General features: G+C 42.9%; 1 protein-coding gene across 2 annotated transcripts in view; it reads left to right on the top strand.

The window, feature by feature from the left end:
- GOLIM4 (golgi integral membrane protein 4) overlaps positions 1–11,773 on the top strand; it is a 34,054-nt gene extending 22,281 nt beyond the window's left edge. For both annotated transcript variants that reach the window (XM_005513259.3, XM_005513258.3), the window contains 9 exons: positions 712–870; positions 1,535–1,867; positions 3,463–3,701; positions 4,904–4,983; positions 5,454–5,566; positions 6,731–6,898; positions 7,617–7,685; positions 9,545–9,625; positions 9,874–11,773. In XM_005513259.3, the coding sequence (XP_005513316.2) occupies positions 712–870; positions 1,535–1,867; positions 3,463–3,701; positions 4,904–4,983; positions 5,454–5,566; positions 6,731–6,898; positions 7,617–7,685; positions 9,545–9,625; positions 9,874–10,032 (1,401 nt within the window). In that variant the 3' untranslated portion in view covers positions 10,033–11,773. The remainder of the gene's footprint in view (positions 1–711; positions 871–1,534; positions 1,868–3,462; positions 3,702–4,903; positions 4,984–5,453; positions 5,567–6,730; positions 6,899–7,616; positions 7,686–9,544; positions 9,626–9,873) is intronic.
- Positions 11,774–24,325: the final 12,552 nt, after the last annotated feature.

The following is a 24,325-nucleotide window of genomic DNA, read 5'->3' as shown; positions in this document are numbered from 1 at the left end:
TGTATAGATGGGGAGTGGTGTACCAACCAGTCTGGATTCTCATACGGGACCTTAAAGCCTTTTGAAAGTATCCTCATCTTGTCTAAAGTTAAAACGCAAATCAAATTACAACATTTTACTGTTGCATTTCAGGAAGACTTTAGAAATTTACATTTTCTCTCTTCTTTTTTTTCTTTTCCTTTCTCTTCACTAACAACGTACTGTGACTTCCTTTGCCTCAGTTCTGTGTGTTGGCTGTTGTCTTGTGTAACACCTGTCTAAATGTTGAGGATTCGGCATTTTTATGACATGCATATATACACTTTTAATCTACTGTTTATGAATGAACTGCCTTTCTTTCCACCAGTCAAGGAGAAGTTGTGGCGCTCTCCATTTCTCTTGCTTTAGTCAGCCAAAAAAAGCTGCATCATCCCCTTTTGACAATTCTCCTGCTTGGCATGAATAAAACAAGTATTTGTCTTTGTCCCACAGAGATTTTTCTAATACACTTCATATGCATGTGCACTTTGGCTGAAAAGATCGTGATGCATCAATGCTTTCTAGTGCGGGGAAACAATTTTAAAAGCTCCCATCCCTTCTCCTCCCTGGTGTTTGCTCTGATGCGTATAGAGCCTTTTCTACCACATGTCTTGCCAACAAGTTCACTCCGAGGCGCCTACATTTTATTAAGACGTTGATTTGGACACGCTGTAATTAACGCCCTGACTTTAGTCCCAGGTGGACGAATACAAACAGCTGAAGGACACGCTCAACAAGATGCCGAGTTTCCGGCAGGCCGAGAAGCCCGAGGAGGAGCCGAAGGTGCGAGCGGCGTCTCCCCGCAGCGACCTCCCAACGCTCCGCGGGGCCGTGGCCGAGCAGCAGCGCCAGGTACCGAGCTCTAGGAAGTGGTTTTGGTTCACCAAAACACTATCTCTGTGCTTAACTGCCATTACAAGCCTACATTTAATTGTACGCGTCTGTCAGATCTTGAGCAAAGTGGTAAGGAGCAGTTTAATCTCCTTGAGCGGTAGAAAAATTTATCCATGATGACCTCTCCTGCCGTGAATATAAATGCGTTTAAAACTGGCTTATGTAAACTGTTTCAAAGTTTTAATTTTTTGAATAATAAGCAGCCTCTAAAATTTTGTGTATCTCACATTACTAAAAAGCTTTAACAAGTTCTGAAGAAATTGTCTTTTCACGTGCTTTATGAAGTTTCGGTGGCGCACTTTAAGTCAGTGTATTTAAAACTGGCACACCACCAGATGTTCAAAAAGAAACAAAAGCAAAGCATGAGTGAAGTCTAGAAGCTACAATCTCAGTTGTGGTTTTGTTTTACACCAGTTCTCGGCCAGCAGAACCTACAGGAGATAAAGCGACAAAGTTTCCTTTGTAAATACAGAATTGTGATAGCTTTGTTCCACTTCAGGTAAAACGATGTGTAACCTACTTCGTGACGCAATTGTACAGCGGCTGTGGCTTTCCTTGGCTCTCTTGAGGACATGAAATCTTTAATATCTTGTGCACACGTCATCTTGTGTATGTTTTGCAGAATGAGAAGCCCAAAGAGAGAGAAGAAGTAAATATCCAGGAAAAAGAAGACAGAGCTGAGTCTCTTAATCTGCAGGGAAGGGCTCACGAGGGCCAGCCTGCCAAAGAACTGAATATTCAGGAGCAACAAGAAGCTGGAGAGGATGATGAGCAACGTGTTGATCGAGTTGAAGAGGAACGCAAAAAAGAACTTGAAGAGGAAGAAATGGAGCAGGCGGGTCAGCCTGAGCACTTGGAGGAGGAACAGGATCAAGTGCCAGAAGAGCATGAGTGGCAAAAACAGGAACAGAAAGAAGAAGAAACCAACATGTTGGGTGATCATCTTCATTCAGAGGTACAGAGCTCTCTTCTACTAATTGGTTAACTTTGCTGTTCAAATAGAGGCAGCTCTTGTCATTGTTGGTGCTGGATTGCACTCACCTATTTCTAGGTCAAATCAGTGTCATATTTATAGAAAATTAGGGATTCAAAGCACTTGGGTGCACAGAATTGAGGCTCAACTTCAACACACATGTGTGCTCACCAAAGGCAGCTCAATTAACATTAATTCTGCTGATGGACTGAAAGACTGAAAGAGCAGTCAGGTTGGGTTCTATCTTCTACTTTAAATTTGAGGACTGTAGTAGCTGATGGGAAGAAGAGAGAACGAGACTTGAGCGCTCTGCTGGAGAGCCGTCCTGCATCATTACTCATTTGATGAACCTCAGCAAATTGCAGAGCGTTTCCTTATCAGATATACAGAATCACAGAATCAACTGGGTTGGAAAAGACCTCAGAGATCATCGAGTCCAACCCTTGGTCCAACTCTAGTCCGTTTACTAGATCATGGCACTAAGTGCCATGTCCAATCTCAGTTTAAAAACCTCCAGGGCCGGTGAGTCCAGCACCTCCCTGGGCAGCCATTCCAATGCCTGAACACTCTCTCTGTAAAGAATTTCTTTCTAATATGCAGCCTAAATTTCCCCTGGTAGAGTTTAAGCCCATGCCCCCTTGTCCTGTTGCTGACTGCCTGGGAGAAGATCCCAATCCCCACCTGGCTAGAACTGCCCTTCAGGTAGTTCTAGAGAGTGCTGAGCTCACCTCTAAGCCTCCTCTTCTCCAGACTAAACAAGCCCAGCTCCCTCAGCCTCTCCTCATAGGTCTTATGTTCAAGTCCCTTCACCAGTCGTGTTGCTCTTCTCTGGACCCGCTCCAGCACTTCAATGTCTTTCCTGAACTTTCCGTCTAAATGCTCGCTGTCGTTTGACAGGAAATTTTAACAGCAAGATGAACATGACTGAAATAGTCAGGGGAAATCAGTGCACGGCAACGACAAGTCTTGCTCTGTGCAGCTCTAAATAAAACCAGCAAATCCTGGATTTACATTCTAGATCGGATCTCCAGCAGAAAATATATTTTACTGGTCTCACCTTAGGCTTTGTACACACTGTCCTAGCAGATGAATTGTGTGACTCCAGCGGGATGTGAAGCCGCTGTTGGAGAGGTGCGGTGGATTAGAACAGCAGCAAGAGGTTAAGCTGTGAAACTGGACTTAGAGTTACTGGCGACTGTACAAAAACGTGCAGTGTCTCATTTAAGGCTCAAAGCAAGCCCTACTGAAATTACCAGTTAAATCAGTGGATGTGTATTTGGTGTCTTATCAGCCATCAAAACCTCCTTTTACTGGTAATATGTTGTAGGGGGGGTATTATTATTGATGTTTAAGAAAAGCATGGCTTCCCCCAGCCCATCATCCCCTCTTCCTTCCCCATGTCCTCCACAAACACCCCAACACTTCCACTCAGTGTTCAAAAAAATAAGGCAAGAAAACTCAAAATAACTTTGCTGTAATTCTATATGTGGCATCTGCCTGATTTTCCCTCTTGTCACAGGTTCCTGCGTGCTTGTGTCTGATCATTGTGATTAACGACTAACGCGTTTCCTTGACAGATAACATCGACAAAAGCCGTAACAAAGAGACATAACGCAGCTTATGAGGAACAACTGGAGCAGCAACACCTTGCGGCCCGAAGAGCGGAGGAGGCCGGTCAGCTCCGGGAGCAGCAGGAGTCGCTGCACCAGCAGAGGCTGCGCGGGCAGCTCCTGCGGCAGCAACAGCTCCAAGAAAAAGAGCTTCAGCTGCAGCAACAGGCAGAAGAAGGGGAAAAACTCTATAAAAACCAGCTAAGGTTAAATTCTTTTACATGAGTTTGGCACGGTCAGTGCTCTGGGTTTTATGGTTTCCACCACAGCACCTTTGAAAAGGCGGTGGTTTAATGCCATAACCCTGCGCTGCACAGGTCCTAAATTCATCGAACCTCATTCCGAGGATGAATCCGATTGCTATTTTCAGGGCTTTTCCCTCCTAGTTTTCATTTGTTCCTTTTACAATGGAAGCCTCTGGATTCTGGAGCACTGCTCAGGGGCTTCTGGCATCCAATACCCCTTGTCTTAAAGCCCGCTTTAAATTAGTAATTATTTTCCGCTAAGCAGCAATTATGATCTTGTCGTACTGAGGAGCTCCAGTATCAAATATGCATTAAGTACCCAAGCTAAAGTTCCTTTTAAATGTGAGGTGCTGTTTTTAAGTAATTCCATGAGGACTTTCTGGACAAGAGTGACTAGTGGTATTTGCATTGTAGAGACAAAAGCATGATTTCAGGAAAAACCATCTCCTGTTACTGTCAGAAAGTTCTTCTGAATGCAGTTATATTCATGATATTACAGCTTCTACATGCCTTTCACCCTCATGTCACTTTTCCTTCTGCATTTTCTTAGTTTAAAATTGTTAATGACATTTTTTTTGTCTTTTGGAATCTTAAGCCCATTGAATTTTCTTTGCTGAAACATTTAAAATTAATTATTAACTTGACCCGTATTCTAAAAGGGTTTTGGTAGGAGCCTTTCATAACTTGCTAGTCAAAATATTCAGTCCTGCAAGAACAACCACACAAGTAAACCCCTTTCAAGGTGAAAGCTAAAACTGCTTATTCAACAAAATAACTAATCCATGCAGTCTGTCTGTAAGAGCCTTTATCTGAGAGGCTCTTTGCTCCCACTTCACAGTATCTGTGCCTTGGCTATGAAATATATATATGCTATACGCTGGCTTAGGAGTCTTGAAAATACAAGGCAGATGCCAGTTGTATATGGGGAAATACAAGCCCAGAAGTTGTATAGTAGGATAAGAAATTTTGTTCTACAATGTATATCTTCTTTCAGGAAAGGTGATGGGAAAAACCAGTAATAAAAATAGGTAACAGAAAGCTAAACTGCAACCCATTCTGGCAGGAGCTGGGAGAGGCAGAGATGCGCTGCCATGGTTTGTTTATTAAAGCAAAGCCACACTTTTTTGAAACTGAAATGATGTATTTGCATTTCATTTTCTCAGCCAACAGGGTCATTATGAAAACATGGACCATGATATTGTACAAGGGGAAGAAGAGCAAGGTACTCGGGAAGAGGAAGGAGGTAAGAGAAAATGTTCACAGGTTCCCTCTGTACTCTCTTTCATGCGAGATTTTAATACTCATTTCGTATCCAGTTTGGATTCGAGTGAAATATAAATTTTTAATTTAAAACCAGAAGCTGAAATAACACTGGCTGAGCTGACTGGAATACAGGAATTAATAAAATCATATCCACATTCTTGAAATGAAGTCTCCTCTTGATTGAGCTACTAGGATAGAGCTTTGTGGATCTTGGTCACATTCCTGGCTTTGCCTGTGATTTTGTTTGATCTCTTTGAATTTGATAATGTATCAGTGCCAGTTTCCTACTAGCAGTAAAACAATTCCATTAGTGTTATGTGTTTAGGAAAGCTCTTTATCTAAAGGTTAGCCTGCTGCTAAAAGCCCATATGGAAGCTGGTATATAGGAGACTCTTAAAAAGTCTGTGTAGAAACTGCTGTAATACAATAATAATATCAAAAATTTGTCAGCTTATGAACGTGACAATCAGCACCAGGATGAAGGTGAAGACGAAGATCAAAATAATGCAAACGAACAGCAAGAACCAGAACGTCAAGTCGAAAATCAGCAGGCTGATGAATCAGTGAGTATGAATTAAGACACTATGGGTTGCAGTCGTTACTGAAGTGAAAACCCAGAATCTCATCTGACATAATTGCGCATTACAGAAATAAGATGAACCAGAGGTCTGCTAGGAAGACAAGTTTGACAGCTTAAAACTACATCTGTATCTATTTAAAGTTGTCCTTACTGATTTGAGAAGAAACCAAAAAGAGTTTCCTTGTTGGAAGCAAGTCGCTTGTCTACAGTCCTTTGATCTGTGCTTTAGGTGGGAGGAAGGATTTGGACTTAGCTGGCACTTGAATGGTTAAAGTTGGAGTCAAAAGAATAACAGGAGTAAGTCACTGGTGGGCAGTCAAAGAACAGTGACAGTATTTTGCATGCTGTCATTAGTTAAGAGGGTAAGAGCCAACTCAATAGCCACTGCAAGCAGCTGGTGTCAGTACAGTAGCAATGTGAGATCTTGAAAAGAGAACGTACTCCAGCAACGAACACGAGATCTGGATGCACGAGATCCAGTCCTGTGCCTTCCCCCTGTTCCCTCTCACTTGGTGTTGTGGAACATCAAGTATCGTCTTTACTCCCCCCCACCTCAGCACACTAGGTTGTATAGTAAATATTTCTAAAGGATCTTTAACTTGTCAGCTATAAAGATATCAGAAACGCTTTTACTGAATGATAAGCAGAACTAAAATGTTTCTTTTCTGAATGGCAAATTATGATGAAAAACGAGTGTTGTGTTGTTTTGTTTTGTTAGACATAGAGAAGGTCAGTATTGCAGAGCAGACTGGTACTGAAAGATCCCATCAGCTCTTTTGAGCCATGAGCGTTTAAACTCTTTATCTTTTTTCACCTGGTCTTATCAGGCATTGCCAGTTGTCAGATAGGCAGTAAGCAGGAGGAGTTCAGCAGCCTCTGTGAAATAAGTCATCAGCTGCAGTGTGTGTTTCAGCAGACAGATCCCCAGGCCGCAGCTCTGCGTTCAGTGCTAACGCACTTTTGCTCTCAAGAACTGACACTTCTGCACGGGCTCGGGTTTGGTCTGGTGGCCCCTGATGGCTTTGGAGAGGGTCCGGCTGGTTTCACTGGGCACGGAGTTGGCTCTAACACAGCTCATGCTGGGGGAGCTTTCAGCTGAAACAGTTTGATAAAATGCATATTTAACATTCGTTTCTGAAAATTACAGAAGGCAGCCGTGGAAGATGTGAATCCTGCTGATGACCCCAACAATCAGGGGGAGGATGAATTTGAGGAAGCTGAGCAAGAGAGAGAAGAAAACCTACCAGATGAAAACGAAAAGCACAAGGAAACTGGTCAGAAACAAGGACCTCCAGGAATGGAAGAGCACCTTGTGGTCAGTACTGGGAAAGGGAGCATCTGTAGGTCCTTTCTGAGGACAGCGTGGCACAGCTCGGCCAGGGAACGCTCAACTTGGGTTTTCAAATATCTCTTAAGCCACATACAACGTGTGCAGGTAGAAGTGAGGAATTACCCCTGGTTTGTTTGTCATCCCTGGCTCCCCTCAGCAGGGTCCTGTAGTTCAGGGCACCCATATTTCCCTTCACACAAGTCCCCACAAGAACACCCACTCGTACAATCTCCGTGTCTTCGCACAAATCCCTTCTGTGCCACTTCCACGTCACCAGCACTGGGTCGCCTGTAGGCAGCAGTGTCACCATCCCTCTGTGGCCGTTCCAGTGAACGCTGCGCCTTTCAACCCTGTTTCAACTGTAAATTCCTCTAGGCAGAAATAATCTGTATTTTTATGGCGTTGGTCTTTAATGGTGTGAATATTTCTTTGTCTTCCTACTTAGTATGGAAAGTCTTGCTTTATTCTGTCAAGTGGTTTTTATTATAATCATTCTCCTGTCTTATTTTTTAAATTAGGGCAGTTCTAAATCATGTAGCTAGGCTATCATTAATGCTAATAAAGGCACTACAACTTCTTATGCTATTACTGTTACTTTAGCTTTGCATAAAGTTTCAGTTCCAGAACAAGAAGCTTTAACTTTCAGTCTTCTACAGTTAATAGGCACACACATAAAGTGAATTTTTATGTTATCTTTCTGCAGATGGCAGGAAATCCTGACCAGCAGGAGGATAATGTGGATGAACAATACCAGGAAGAGGGAGAAGAGGAGGTAAGAAAATGGATATAAAGTGCAGGTGGCCTCAGGTATCTATCACAGCACATCTCCATTACCATTCAATGGTGACATCTATAACTGCAAAATGAGCCCAAATCACTTTGACTGTGTGAAAACTTGGAAGTCTCTCCCGTCCACTTTTGGACACAATTTATCGTTACTCTTGCACTGCAATCCATTAGTCTTGCACACAACGTGGTGTTAATTGTGCAATAATTGAAAAGCTTAAGCCATTCACAACACAAGGAAAAATTCAAGTCTCTGCAAACCTCATTAACTTTGCATCTCTAATCACACACTGCTGTTCTGGGCAAAGTGCTTCCTTGGCCAGTTGCTCACTCCTTAGCTCTGTGATTTATCTGTGCTCCTCCTAAGCAATCCAAGCTACGTGCGCCCCTAGTATTCGTGCAATCGGTCAGGAAGCCGTTAGCACATCGCTTTGCACAGGAGAAAAGGATGGGAAAGGACTTTTTCCTTCCCATGTTGAAGGGCACTCTCGTTACACACACACGAGCATAAGCTGCCCTGCAGTCCCTCGGTACGTTCCCAATCCATTGCTGTTTTCCACTTCATATGCAGTGATTTACAAAAAGCAACAGAAGCAGCTACTCATTACTCCGTTATGGGGACCACTTTGTCTAGATTAGATGGAATGCACTTAGAATTCACCAGTTCAAAAGACAGTTACTTAAGTCAAACCAGGTCATTAAGAACTGGGATTATTTGGGCTTTGGCAACTACTCTTTGGCTTACAGGAAGCAATTTAATACACGTTTCATAAAGGACTCGTGTGCTTACTGGAAGTATTAAAGAGCGAGCAGTGACTGAATGAGCACTCAAGAGTTAAGACGCTGTAATCAGGAATTTCTTTAGTAGGTTGACTCGAATATTGTACATCGCTGTTGTTCAAAACTTTATCCTAGGTATCCCTCCTGCTCTTATAATAAATATGATAATAAATACACTCTCTTGCTGCTGATGTTGCTGAGAAGGCTGTTGCTGCTGCTGTTCAGGAGAAGGTGGCAGCAGCATCTGGAGGGAGGGAGCCCTGTCAAAGCAGCAGCCTTGTCCCTGCTTTTTGTGGCCAGGGGAGGTGACAGCACCGACTGGCAAATACTTCTCAGTGGGGAGAAACGGCTTTTTTCCCCACGGGCAGAGCTGTGTGGCCTTACGGAAGCAGGACACCATTGGGAGCAGATGTGCACAACAGCATTCTCCAAAAGAAAAACCAAGTTTACTTTGAAAAACACACCTCTTTCAAATTTACACCTAACCATAAAGGGACATGGAAGTGAGGGAAAGTGCTGATGTACCAGAAAGAAATGATAGATCAAGATCTGAACATCTGGAGAGCAGACTGAGTGTGGCCTGCGCTCTCTTCAATGATAGAATTGGAGGAGATTATTATTTGTTCCCAGTCCCCCTTTGCTCTTTTGTGGGTTTCCAGGAGCATCATTCAGCTGCTGGGAAAACACGGACAAATTACCATTAAACACCTGCATCGCCTATGGGAACTGAGGTAGTTTAGGAGTCTGCAGTGGGAGAAAGTGTTGATAATGACACTCTCACTAGGAAGGAGAAAATAATATGTATTTAACATTAAAACATGGGATGGGAATCTCAATGTATTACCTGATGATGAGAGGGTCTGTGAAAACTGTAGTTAAATATGTTACCAGAGGATGTGAGTTGCCTGATTGTTGGTTGGGTTTTTATCCTCCTTTAACCTGTCCCTGCCCTGCCCTCTCCTCCCCATCTTTTGAATCCTCATTCTGTAAAAACATACACATTTATGCCACAGGCTGCTTTTCTAAAGGAAATGAAAATATACAGAACATCTCTGTGCTTTGCAGATCCAGGAAGACTTGACCGAAGAGAAGAAACGAGAACTGGAACGCAACGCTGAAGAGCCATACGGTGAAAACAACGACAACGTAAGTACCGTGGAAAGCCACGTTAAACACTTAACATGGCCATGATCGTGTCGGAGCAACAGTATGGAATAATTCTGGTAGCTTGCTTTAGATCGTAGACCTTAAAATATCATTCTGGCCCAATTTCCACAAGGACCATCAGGCCCAACTCCTGTCCCTTGCTCCAAAATAAACTGTGAGGAAACTGGCAGTTGCACTGGATCTCTTTGGGGTTTTATATATATATATATGTTTTTGCCCCCAATCAGGCAGATGAAAAGAATAATGGAAGGGCAGATCAAGAGCAAGAAATGCAAGAAGAAAACAACCAGAAGGAAGTTCATGAAGAAAATTATGAGGAGGAAGAGGAGGAGGAGGAGGAAGGCAGAGCTGCTGCAGCCAAAACTCGCAGACGAGGGGAGATGTAGTCCTCTTAATCTTCTCTAATTTCTTTTGCAGCACACGAATTCCTGTGTTTTGAGTTAATTTTTTTAAAAACACAAAACCCCAACTTTTTTATGACATTTACTTTCCAAAAAAAACAAGTTTGTGTTTTACACTTCTTACTTTTCTATTAGATGCTCTCATATGTTTATACGAACACGGTATTTTGATACTCTAGGTTAGGATTTCTTTTCTATTAAATCTGTACATAAACAGGCATCATCTAGGTTTAATTTTTTATAATTCGGGGCATGTTTTATAAAGGCTGTTTTGGACGCTTTCACCCTGTCCAAGTCTGACAGATGTTTGGTCTAATTGCCAATACATACAACATCTGCGGGAATATATCTAGTGCCTAAACCCAGTCGACATTCACCGCTCCGACTCTCATCGTCGTCCTTGACGCAGCTTTTACGACAAAGGGCGGCCGCCCTGCCCGCCCAAGGCACGACCTGCCCTGGAGGCCGACGGGTAGTTTCATTCATTAGAATCTCATTTAATTATTCAAATCCTTGAAGATAAGCACATGCCTAGCTCTTTGCGGGACCAGGCCTTTTATAGGTACACAACAGTTATAAAATATGCAACTTTTACAAGCCTTCAAAATACAGCCAGGTTAACAGCTGTTAATTTTGGCAGCTGTTTATACGCAGTTAAATTATGCATTTATTTTAATGAGCATATCTAGGTACTTCAATTACACGCACTACATAGCGGATAACGCAAATGGTGCTACGCCGAGATGAGATGTGAGCTGGAAACCAATTTAAACTTGAAGATCCACGATGCCAAATCAAAACACTACAGCTGCCGCAGGGGTGAAGAGTCACAGGAGGAACAACTTTGTTGTCCTAGTTAATGTATAAAATATTTGACCAGAGGAATCTAACGACATCACCTCAGAATGCAGAGAAGGCTGAGGCATCGGAACTGAGTTGACACCATTGGTGCGAGATGTTGAATTAAAGCCTTTACCTTCTTTTACTTATTTATTTGTAGGTCTTTGCTGGAAGGATTTCTGTGTCCCCTAGTGGGGAAAATCAGACTAGAGATAAGTCCCACGGAGATTTTTGGGACAGCAGACACCTCTAGCACTGCATGCCAAAATGTAATGGGGGTGGGGGGAACGACACAAAAATTGTGCCTTGGGAGGCTACTATGAACATAATCACAGTGCATGATTATATACAATATTTGTATTGGTACACACCCTAGTTATTTAATATATGTTAAAAGGAGAAGGGGAATCTGGATTTCCCAGGCTCTACCCCATTGCTGGAAATGGGGCGCACAGCAGCTCCCCAGGAAAGTGTGTGTTAATATATAATAGAGGGTTTGGGATTTTCCCTTTTTTTTTTTTTAATAATGCATAGCAATGGTTTTAGTTTTAACTTTTTATATGAATGTAATTTAATTCGTTTTTCTACTAACTCAATTTTGTTATGGTTTATAGTTGGTTTCCTTTCTTTGCAATTTTCCTAAATGGCCCAGACACAGTGCTTATGTTTCATAGGAATATTTTTGTTAGCAAATATTTTGGGTTTTCTAGTTACCATAAATCAGATTTATCTTATGTAAAAAAAGTTTACGTGATACTGTAAAATGTATAATATGTACATAATCCTCAGAATACAATTATTTTGGTAAATTGGCCTGTATTTTTAATGTCACGGTTGCAGTATTTAATTATTTGAGGCATAATAAAACTTGACTGCAGTCAATAAACTAGACTATGGTTACTGCTCTGTCACGAGTGGGAGGGTTTGCTGTGGTTTTCCTGCTGATTTGTTCAGACTGTGTTAACAGAGAGACTGGCAGAGAAAGGGAAGGAGCTGGGAGCCACAGCGGCTTTTTGGGGCAAGCGGAGCAGTGTTAGGGCCACCACGAGCAATACTGGGGGTCTGTGCACTTTAAATCGTCACGGCAGCCGAGGCTCCTTCTCCGGCTGGAGCAAGAGAATCACACAATCATTCCGGTTGGAGAGACCCTCAAGATCGAGTCCAACCATAACCTCACTCCAGCACTAACCCACGTCCCTAAGAACCTCGTCTAAACGCCTTTCAAACCCCTCCAGGGATGGTGACTCCACCACTGCCCTGGGCAGCCTGTTCCAATGCCCGACAGCCCTTTCCCTTGAGAATGTTTTCCTAATACCCAATCTAAACCTTCCCTGACGCAACTTGAGCCCATTTCCTCTTGTCCTATCACTTGTTCCTCAGGAGAAGAGACCAACCCCCTCCATGCTCCAACCTCCTTTCAGGCAGCTGCAGACAGCGATAAGGTCTCTCCTCAGCTCCTGTTCTCCAGGTTGAACAGCATCTTGCCTTTTGCATCCAATACAAGTCTGCGGAAGTGGAAAAGGAGCCCAAGCCCTTATCTGCACAAGCTTCTCACCCAGAGGAGCAGTTGCCCACCCCACGGTGCAGAAACCCCTGGCAGAGGATGAAAACCGACTCTGGAGGTACAGTTGCTAACCAGAATATCTTTTGACAGCATCTCCCACATCTACAGTGAACTACACACTTCAAGCATTTCTGTTAATGGGTACAGCATTGCCTGCGGAGATGTGGAGAACACGGACTGTCTTCTGCCACTTCCAAAGTCTTCTGCAGGTACCAGCGCAGCATCTTCACACCAAAATAAGCTGCTTCTTGCTTCTCTGCAGCTGCTTCAGCAACTTGCTGGCTGCAGGTGAAGTTAAACAGGTGCTCGTGTGTTCTGCTGGCTGGTGGGCCCTGCGTTCCCAATGCACCGGGCGCCTTTATTCCGCAGCTCTGACAATACCCTTTTGTTCACCGTGGGGCTTCACTTGGAGAACTCGTGGCCACAGCAGAAGTCCAGAGAGACAACTGAGCTCTGCCCGGAATGAGAAGCTGCAGAACAAGGCTCCTGTTGTGCGCTGTACCAGCCAGTATTCACTGCAGACACAATATTTACTTCAGCAAGCACAACAAGTCCACGTCTCATGTGAAAAGGCCAAGAAAACCTTAATGAAAGCCCGCTCTGTCCTCAGCCAAGGGCCTATTCACGTTGGATGAGGGTTACTTGACCGAAGATGAGCTTTCTGAGCAAGACTTCAGGCTCAGCGGACGATAGCAGGGCGTCATCTCCACAACGTGCCCCAGCAGCGACTGGTGGGGCTTTCCTATGACTCCGTGGCCAACGCTGCTCCTGCCAGAGTCTCGGAGCTCAGGTTGGGAGGACTCAAATCGTGATTCCTCACACTTCCAAGGGAAAGCACACAAGACCTTGCACAAGCACCTGCTCACCCTACGCCGATTCTGAGCTCTGTGCCCAGCATATGTCAGTGCCAAAATCTGTGGCCCTGTCTGGCAGATGAGCTGCTGGTTCCAAGGAGGACCCTCGCGGCTTGTCCTCATTGCCATAGGGGTACAGGGAATGCCAAATGCTTTGCTGAATCAAGAAGTTAATGCCTTTATGAGACCTAAAAGTAAACTGGAGACGGCCCAGAGCTCCAGCCTTGGGGTACAGGATGAAGGGCAGAGGGAAAACGCTCTTGCGCAGTTTTACCGCTCACGGCGCGACTGCCAGAGCGATGCTGTGGCAAAGAGGGGGAACAAGAGTCCCACACAAAGTACGAATTCAAGGGGAAAAGTTACATCCTTTCTGGACTGGGCAGCAGCAGGACAGCTCTTGGTGTGCTGTGACCAGGTCCAGCATCCGCCCTTTAAAACATTGGAGACCATCCAGGGAATGGAGAGAAACTGATGGGAAAACTTGGCTCATAGACAGAAAGTTGATGCTGCAACCAGCCCAGGAGACATTGCAGGCTGGGAAAACCCCCAGAACTGGCGAGACAGGAGCCCCCAGCCTCAGCGAAATACAAAAGAAAATCCCGCGGTAAAATTCAGGCCAGAAATACAGAGTAAATGTTTAGTAATGGAGTTAATTAGTCATTGCAGCCATTATTTTAAAGACTGCGATGAATTCCCGATGTCTTTTAAAAGACTTTCTAGTTCAGTCCTAGTTTGGGTATCTTGTGATAAGTTCTACTGCCTGTGATAAATTCAAAGGTCAGTCAGAGGATCATCATAACCCGCTCCAGCCATAAAATACATGAAACAATAACACTCAGTGTCATCTAACCTGAGCTGAAAAGTGAGTTAGATAGCTCTGCTTTACAGCAAACAGTCGAAAACCCCTGTGATGAGGAATGAAACACACAGATCCAACTTGTCATTGAAGTACAAACAAGTTTCTGCCAAGTTTTATTCACTTTTGCTGCAGGTTTTTCCTGACAAAGGAGCTGGAGAGAAGTCATTACTAAAAACAACCTTCGCTCGGCTTTTCAAGTCTGAGCACGTAAAGCGTGTTTACTGTGCACATGGAACCTCTTACTCTGCTACCTGCAGGAAATACATTTATATTGTTACAGCCAAAATATTTACAGGGTGGAGAGAATGAGAAACCCAAAGCTGTGTATCCAGAGCAAGATAAGAAGTTGTTTTGAGTGCATCTGACATATCAGCCTCCTTCACAGGGAGTTTTATACACTGCCTATGACCATAAAACGTCCTAGATGGTATTTTAGAATGGGCAGCATCCTTAATTAATGAACAAATGATATTGGATGTTTTGTTCTGATGAACAGCTAACAAAGCTGTATAAAAATGAGATTGTGCAATGAATTCACAGACTACTTGGGACGCATTATTCCACTAGTGTCAAAGGGAATAGCAAGACCTGCAGTTTCTCCCTGACCTGTAGAAAAGCCCGGCTCAATCTTTCCCGGCAGGAGCCACAAAGTGCCTTTATAACGTCGTAATTGTGGTGGATAACCCAGGTCAGCCCTGCACCAGACAGTCCTGATGGCAGAAGCCCCGAGCTGTTTGTGTACGGGAGATATTGCAAGCGGGATGTGAACAGCCCTCCCACATCACAGGGAGCCAATTTTCCGCTCATTTATTGTGACAGGTGAGAAATGCAATGGCTCCTATACATTAAGGCGAGATGGTTTATAACACTAAACAACGTCCTCACAGCACAACGAGTCCTACCTGCATATTTAGCTTTACTGGTAGTTTTATACCGTGATGCCAAAGAGTAAAATCAGCCTCTGGGCAGACGTAGAGGGGATCGGAATATGTGTTTAAAAGCCGGTGCAGAGCATAAGTGGGAGGTGGGTTATTGCCAGGCACCTCCAGCGGCGTCTGCCCAGAGCAATAGCGATGCCAATAAAAACCGTTCCCTTTCAGCCCCAGCCAACCAGGGCCCGTGCCAGGAAACCCGTGCTAAAGGAAGATTAAAGGAGTTTTCTGTTTCACCAGCAGGAATTAGAAATGAACGTATGCAAGTGCCTATGGCAGCAGCGGCAGCTTTGGGAGCTTCGGAGTGACCTGATGGCAGGTCCTGAATGTCACAGTTGTTTGATCAGCCACAAAGGACAAGCTCAGTTCAGCTGGAGCATCACTGGGAATGGGGGGACATGGAAGGGACCGCGGAGGTGGGAGAAGGGGAATAATTGGAGATACAGCCAGAAAAGGTGCAGGGGTGAAGGATATAAACCCACATGCCACCAGATTTCATTGTCCATAGAGCAATCTGAGTTACCCCGAAATTATGCAGGTATGTACAAAGAATATCCAGGTGTACAGAAATATATGTTACAGTAAGAACTAGTTTGTGCTGAACTGCATCTACCTGAACCTTGGGCAAAGGCTCCTGTAGATGAGCTCAGTTCTAAGTTTGCAGCCACCACTTTTCTCCTGCAACCCGAGTTAGACCTTCATGAACATCTACAAGGTACCGGCCTCTGTCACCAAAGAGCAGAAACGTTATGTAGAACGGGAGAGACAACTGAGCTCCTCTACACATCCTGGGCTTCCAGCTGCTCTAGAAGACATTGTCCCACTCCTTGTTTCACTAATATGTCAGATGGCCGTGTTATTAGATCGATTTGCTTGTAAAATTAGGGGATGTGGTGCAATAATGAAAAATGCTGAGATGTTTCCCCATCTCAAGATCAATATTTCGATGGGTTTTAAAAATACATTTGTTGAAAATAATACTATTATTGAAGAAAGTCTTTGTAGAAGTGTTATAATTCACAGTGATGAATGTGCGAAGCCACAAGCCATGTAATTCCTAAGATTTATTCCGCAGAATATTTCTTTAAAATTGGAATACTGGACAACCTGACACCCTCCTGTAGTTTAAAAATAATAGAAAAGTTATTTAGAAAGGAATTTCACATTGACACTTGTATAGAGATTCATAAACTCTACCAGGAGACATTTCCAACTGTGCTAGCCCCAAAAAACACTGAGGTTGTGTGAACTATTTGGTGGTTCTGTTACAGCTAAGGTGACTCAGTGCAAATAGGAGAAAAGAATATGTTATAGCTTCTAGCCTTGCTTCAATTTTCCATATTGATTTTGACTGATGTAATTAGGAGCTCACCAGGTTATTCTACATGGTGGTTCCACACTGTCAGACGTTCCCCTCAGGGCTTGTTCTCACAGAAAATATCATTAAATTCACAATTTACCTTAGTGGTCGCTACCTTCCCCATCCAGACAAATGTTCACATCATGTTGCTTCGGTTAATACAAAGAACTGTTGGTCTACGCTGCTTTCCTGTCTTTCCTTACCCTGTTTTTATTTATAACTTAAGGTTTCGTGCATTTAACAGTTGTTCTTAGGAGCAATGGGTTTCATCTTCACATAAATCCACACAAATGGCACTGCTACCCCACGTCTTCCTTTACACACTATATTGAGCCTCCTGGATTTAAGCACTTTGCACATCATCTCAGCGTTAGATTCACCTAAATTCAAAATTTGAGCCGCACATATCGCATCCACGTTGGTGGACCGTCCGCATTACAGGAATTGTAATCAGTGTCGTAAGGAGTGGAAGAAAGAAGGAGGAATGTTCATCTTGTTGGGTAACACAGGTTTCACATCTCAAACTATTGAATGTAATGCTATGGAAAAGGTAGAGAAGATGATTTGAGGTTTCTCTGTATCTTAGGAAACCACTAAAAATTTATGAGTATTTCAGAGCTCCCTGGCTTTCTAGAAAATTCCATGGTTCTCTTTGGTGTGCTACAGATATGGATTTTTTCATACCAGCATCATAGCTACATGGATTAAGAGCCAGCATGGGGTGGCTGTATTTTAAGCATCAGGGGAAAAAATGAACAAGGACAAGGATAACCATTGTTGTTTCTGTAGGGTAATCCCATGCATTTCTCAGTTGGTTCATGTGAGCACGGAACAACTGCAGTTTCACAAATGGATCATGCTTTTTGTGATTAATATTATTAATATTACATACAGCCTGGTCCACATAATTTGCTCACACTGCATAGTCTCTCAAGCTGGCCACAAGCAGGCGAATTTTGCTACTACAGGGCTCCTGCAGAACACAGGATTCACCTCGAGTGTGAGTACAGATTAAGGCTCAATAGTTTTTCAATAGTTTTTGTTTCCTTCACAAGATTTGGGCCTATACGGGTATCATTTCTTCCACAGCGTTGATGCAAATTGATTGATATATTATCCCTTTTTATATTATACAAATCATTTACAGTGTTCTCAGAAAATAACAGATCGCTTCATTACTTGCTCTTACCACCAGGTAGCAAAAATGCTCACAGGCTGAGTAAAACAATACCTAATAAGAGGATTAAGTAGAGAGGATTTCTATTTAATATTGTATTAGCAAGAGTAGATACCCTCCCTGCCCATTCTAACTCCCTCACAGGATAGAATGTCCAGCTTGTAAGGGAAGCTTATTGACATCTGAGCAGCCAATAAATCTGTTCATGTTTTCTAATGACCCCAAGAGCTGTTTCCACATGCTCACATAGTCTTACCAACAATTTACCCTCATAAATTAATAATTGCCTTTAGGGCTTTTTAGACCCTAGAAGCCGATTTAGCTCCTTTGCAACAACTCTAATTGTAAATCAAGACTCAGGGCAGAGCAGGATTGACCCTCACCAAACCAAACATGGCAGCACGTAACAAATAACCAAAGAGACCAAGACAACCAGCAACTCTGACACCTACAAATGGCAGCAAAAAACCTTCACAAATGAAAAAGAATCATCCTAGAGTTAGAACACTACATTTGGAGTCAATAGTTTTAAGTCTTTTTTGCTAAATGCTACATATGACATTCGCAATTCGTTTCCTTTCTGCGTTTCAATTTTTGCTCTGTGTAAGTGGGAAGGACAGCACTTCGTTATTATACAAGGAATTGATCAATAGAATATATTAAAGATTCATAATGAGTGCATTAAAGCATTCACGCAATGCTAATGTCTCCCATTCAAATACCATAAAAAGCTCAGTGGGCTTTTGACTGAACCATCGAGTGAACGATGGGCAAATCAGAAGTGCCCACACAAAGTAACAGAATTACGTTATGAAAAAGTGAGCAACTCCTATGAAAATCAACACGCTGGAGAGTAGTAAGTTCCTGGGGAGATGAGCTTCATTTTCACTTATGAGCCACGAAATAAATCTCTGTCGGTCCTGACAGCTTTGCCCCTGAAAAGAACCAGAAACCCACGGGCTGGAGGGTCAACCAGGGGCAGGGATGTGCCCACATGATGCTGGGTCCCCAAAATACAGCGAGATGGCAGAAAACCCCTCAAACCTCACCGGGCTGAGCCCACCAAAAACCACAGTGTGAGGGGGATGCTGGAGAGAACGTGGCATCAGTTAGCCGAGATGTGCAAACGCCTCTTTCAACTGCAGGGTTTATTTTCACATGTCCTGCTCTCTACTAACAAACAAGTTATTCACTAATAATGTTATCACTCCACTTTAAAGAAGGAGGCACAGAGAGAGAGAACGCAGCCTGAAAACAAACGGAAAAAATCTATGACAAGGCTACAAATTAAAACAGGAGCAGGGCTCCCATATGCCTTGAAATTTGGGTCATGGTCCAAGGGCCAAGCAAAGCAGAAAGATGCAGTATTCACTAGCTGGTTTTATGTTGGGAAAATTGTTAACACATGGCAGCCATCAAATGAGATTGGCAGCAACTGTGGTGCTATAATATACATTACGAGAGGAAAAGATGCACATTTCGGAGATGGGGACTTTGGTGGCTGCGCTGTGCTCACTGATGGCTGAATTTGTGGGAAAATGCACGTTAATATGCAAGATGTCCTGCAAACATGAGCAGCTTCGCTGCTCCCCTGGCTCGCTGGCAGAACATTTACCTACCCTCGTACGCCAGAAATGCGGCATGTGCCAATAAATTATCCCTTTTTGAATTACCATACAAATAACTTGTTTTGAAGCTGGCTGTTCACTTCAGGAGCACAGTGCCATCCTTCAAATTCAACAATAAAAGCCAACGGGGGATCTACACAAATTAGCACTTTGTAGCCATATCTAGAGATAAAGGTCTATGAGAACAACAGATAAAATCAAGTAAATTACATAAATCCCTAAGGTTCAGGAAAAAGAAACAGATTTAACCATCACCCCCTACTTCTTCAAATAAGGAAATTAAAAGAGGCCTTTTTATCCGACGATAAAATCACGAACTCCCGAAACCTTGAAGTGACAAACGAGCCTCAAATCACAATGTATTTCCCCTCAAGCCAAGTTTTTCCCCTTATCCTCTCCCCAGATACTGTACTTGCCTCCAGCCTTCAGGCTGCCAACCTCCTTACACAACCAGGCACTTCCAGCTCTCTCTGCCTCATTTTTCAACTTCTTTTATTTTACTTGCTGATAATGATTTCTTATTACCCTCCAAAAGGCATTTGAAGCTGTTTTCCCAACTCATACACCACATATAAATTATCAGGAATTAAATTAGCTATCAAAGGGATAATAGACTTGTTCCTTCAAGGGCTAAATTAGTTGTATCAGATTTATCTGGAAGGGGGGAGGTTTTACAATGTACTCTTCCAACAGGTTTTGTTCCTCATGTATACTGAAGCCAATCTCCAACGGCCACTCAAGGGGCCAAGAGAAGTCAGCTGCTCCATGCAGATGGCCTTGAATTAAAGGTCAAAGAAAAGAGCATAAAATCTACAGAAATACTTTAAAACTGTGCTTGCAGACAGGAGTCTGGCTGGAGTTTCCTTTCTGTGTAGGCTTTGCTGTCTTTGAAACACCTTCTCAATGTGACTGCATTTGATTTCATTTTACAAGACTTTATGCTGTTGTTTAGCTTTGCTTTGTAAGTGAGTTTGCTGGTATCTCTCAAGAAAGGAAAAGATATTTGCTTCATTGTGGAAGGATTAGGAATAAGGATGACTGAGTTAGCTAAGAAATTAAAGCAGGATGTACTCTGCATTACACAATAAAAACTTAACAACAAAAGCTCTAAAAAATAGACTACGAGAACTATTTTTCCCTGTATATAACATCCTCATCCCCACGGGCAGCGGAGTGGATGAAAAACCTATACTGGACATTATTACATCTGGAAAAAATGCTGGGTAAAAACTTATTGTCTCAGGCCCCTTTCAGCTTGTCAACTGATATCCAGGCAAAATACATCATTGGTTTGACACCACCACTTAAATACCGCTCTCAAATTACAGCTTAGCGCTGAACTCTGTACAGTTTATTTCCAATGCATTCAATAATACAGAGACTGTATGAAAGCAGAGATCCCTGGTATAACCAGTACCAAAGCTAGAACATTTGTAAAACCCATCACCTTGTGCTACCAATCTAGCAAAGAAACCTTTTGGATATGGGATTCTCCCTTACCTGGGTGAGACTGGACCAGATGAACTCCAGAGGTGTCTGTTCCAACCAGAACCAACCCACGACACGATGTTTATCACAAGCACTAACACTGAGTTACCTTGTCCTGACCCTTCCAATTTATTCCAGCAACAAGACGCACCTGTGGGGCCGGCAATCAAACCCAGCTGCTTTGGGCAAGGAAAGAATTACACTCGATGAGCAGACCAGAGCAAATGTGGAGCCACAGGGGCTGTTCATTAACACACATTCAAACTGAGGAACGAAAATATTGATATGGGTTCATTAGAAGTGGAAATGATAGGGAGAAAATTAAATTTCATAATTTTGTAGGAAGAAATGGTTAAACAAAGAGCAACAGAAAGACTTTGCGACAGACACATGGGGAGCTGAATGTGCTCAGCTCTACAGTATCTCTGCACAGAAATGGCACCTTGTGAGTCTACAGAGAGACCTTTAAAATGAACATCTAGTTAATTTTAAGAAGCACCAGCATAAAGAGTTATTATTCCTTTAGGCATCCTATGAAACAGGCACCCCGAAGAAAAATTTCCACAACCCCAAAAATTAGCACAAAGAGGGAAAAAGGCACTTTAAGCCCAAGGCCTATGGTCAGTTACCTCAGGCAGGTTCTTTCAGGCATGCTGGACATAACAGACTCTGCTTTTAGCAACAAGTCAAAAACCAGGAGACCTAGAATGGCTTATGGATGAGAGGAAGAGCAGCACATTGCACCTCATTGTTACTGTCCAAAAGTTCAGTGTTTCTTTGTGAAATTGGGGTCTCTTTTGGCTGTAGTTCATTCCAGTGGAGAAAAAGAAAGTTTTTCTATTTTTCTAATTAATTTTAACTGTTGGCAGTTGCACTGCGGAATATTGGCCAGGGTTTCCTGCTTTCTCTGCTCTCTACAGTTCTTATTGTTGGATGGTTCAGGTCATATTATTTCTCCCAGGACAATATTAATTGCTGCGACAGTTTTCTGTGCTCATAGAGATATCTATCCAACAGATCCACCGCTAATTCTGTGAATATCTTTTCTTGCAATCAGTTGGCTTTGTTAAAATAGGATTATACACTGAAATGAATAAAAGGAGATTTTATAGTGAGCAGCTAAAATTAGTACTAAGGGAGTTATAAAGCTTCAGGGATGAACCCGGACTGGCTGGTAATGGGCGCACTTGCCCTTCACCCATCTCTAGAAAAGGCCAAGAGCTCAGCAGAGCTGGGAAACCCAATTCATTTTCTTTGGAAGATTGTACCTTGGCTCTGTGGCAAATTGCATATCATCCATATAGCCCTATCTCAAATTAAAGCATGCACCTCCGAGTAAATGAGAAAAACAATTTGTTTAAAGAAAGATACGAATTACAACTTAATTAAAACACCGCCAGCAGGCTGGAGAAGGAAGGATGAATTCTGAGCAGTCCTAAGGGAACTCCAGTCCCCACAGCACTTTGAGAGGAGACATTTGGGTACCATGCATCACCAGCACAAGAACTTCCATTAGTTATTCCCAGGAGGCACAACTCTCCTGAGGCTTCCCGGATATACCCCTTTACTATGGTATAGTTCCCAAGCACAGAAATCACTCCGTCCAAAGTCAGTCTGTATTTAGAAAGAAAAAGGAACAGAGACTGAGCGGGAACACAGTGGCGGTCTGCTCCTAAAAGATTACAGTACAGTGACCTGAGAGTTGCCCAGGACCCCAAGAAGTCCCTTGTGATGTCCTTACAGCCCTCCCATGCTCCAGCACCCACAGGCTCAACTCTAGGGAATCGTGGACAAGTTATTTATTGATACCTCATTCCGGTGTACAAATCTGGGCTTGAGCCATTTCCATTAACATCTTTGATGATTAAGTACAGGCTTAACTAACCCACTCTGATTTGCATCTGATGCTCTCTCAGCCTCTGAAATTCGGTGCAAGGAACTAAAACTAGACATTTTTGCAAGAGAAGTCACTGCTTTCCTCCTCGCTGTATTCACATCTAGTACTGGTGCTGCAATGCACAGGCCCGCAGAAAGATATTGGCTCAAAGTCTTGATTTCCTGAGTGATTTAAATCACTTGGACTGATATGAACATAATGTTTGTGTTTCGTGTATATTAATGTGTACATGAGCAAAGGGTCTTTGAAATGTTCTTTATTAGCTGATGATTTCTTTTCTGTTACAACTTTGGCTATTTCCACGATCCAAGTACTATAATTATTTCAGGTGCTTTAAACCCTGCTCTGGAATTCCTTGGATCATAATAAATGGATGGAATGAAAAGTCTTGGTTTCTCTCTGTTCTTTTAAGGAATCTGTCTTTTGATCTGATATTGTTCACTTTTCATTTTGTATCGAGAGATTTATATGCAATGACAAATGAAAAGACAGTTAAAATGGGACTTGGGAACTCATTTCTGAACTGTGTCAGCCCTGGGCCTGTCCCATGATGTTAGGCAAGACTTTGGGAACACTGTTAAATTCTCATGAAATGTCAGAACTATTGGAAATACACAGTTGATTCCATGATACCTCGATACTGAGGTTACAGGTGATAACTGTTATTTTAGATTTCAGAGTGCAATCACAATAGCTGATATCTCAAAATCTCTAGCAAAATAAAGGCTCTACTCTTGTTCTATTCCGTCAAATTTTCCTGAAATCGTAGATTAGGGTTAGATTAGACCACTCCATAGCATAACTGTGGAAAAGCAAGTGAGTTAAAAATCAAAGAGTAATTTGCCACAGGCCCATTTTTTCTTGGGTGAAGCTGAGTGTAATTTTGGCAGGAAAGGTAAGTTAGATAGTAATAATCTAATTTAGTACCCAAAATGTATATTAATTTATCCCTGGTTTGGCATGAACTTGAGGCCAGTTTCAAAAGATTCGTGCTGCTGGGGTTTCTAGTTGACTGGTAATGTTGAAATGTATCCAGTGTGCTTCCTCGGTCTTCTGGCTGATGTCCAGTCAACCAGCTGGAGCATAATTGCTCTTTTTTCCCAGTTTCCCATGTGACATCGCTAATAGCGAACATCTCATTTAAAGCTCATTGCAGCAAAGTGACTCAAACATTACCAGTACGTCCGTGCTCCTGGATGCACTTTAAATAAAATCAGCAAAGATCCCCAGATATTACCTTGTGTTTCTCTGGGATTCCAAAGCCAAAGCATTAACATTATGAAGGGAAAAATTACAGGAGTGGAACCAAATTCCTGTCTGGAAAGAATAAATCACTGTTTCTGCCTCTTTCTTGTGACCGACTCAGGCCTCAGGTTTAAAGAGCAAAACCTCTGCGCCTGTTCCCAGGAGAGAATCGACCAGCCCCTAATTACATGTGCAAGAAGTGGGTGGTAGCTTCACCAGGAGCTTCTAAGTGAAACGTCTACCCATGGGACAGAGGCAATTTCCCAGCTCAGTCTTACTTTCTAATGCTGAATTCTGGGAAGACAGCCTAGTTCTCAAGGGCTTTTAGTTGCGATTTGAACGTTCCTGATTTGAGTGCTCCCCAGTTTCTGAGTCCTGGGGAAAAGACCGTTTCCCTGTCCCATCTCCAGACTCACAGCCTCACGGCAGCTGCT

Source organism: Columba livia, chromosome 9 (genome assembly GCF_036013475.1).
Source record: "Columba livia isolate bColLiv1 breed racing homer chromosome 9, bColLiv1.pat.W.v2, whole genome shotgun sequence".
Taxonomy (NCBI): domain Eukaryota; kingdom Metazoa; phylum Chordata; class Aves; order Columbiformes; family Columbidae; genus Columba; species Columba livia.
This window is presented reverse-complemented; position numbering and strand designations above follow the sequence as displayed.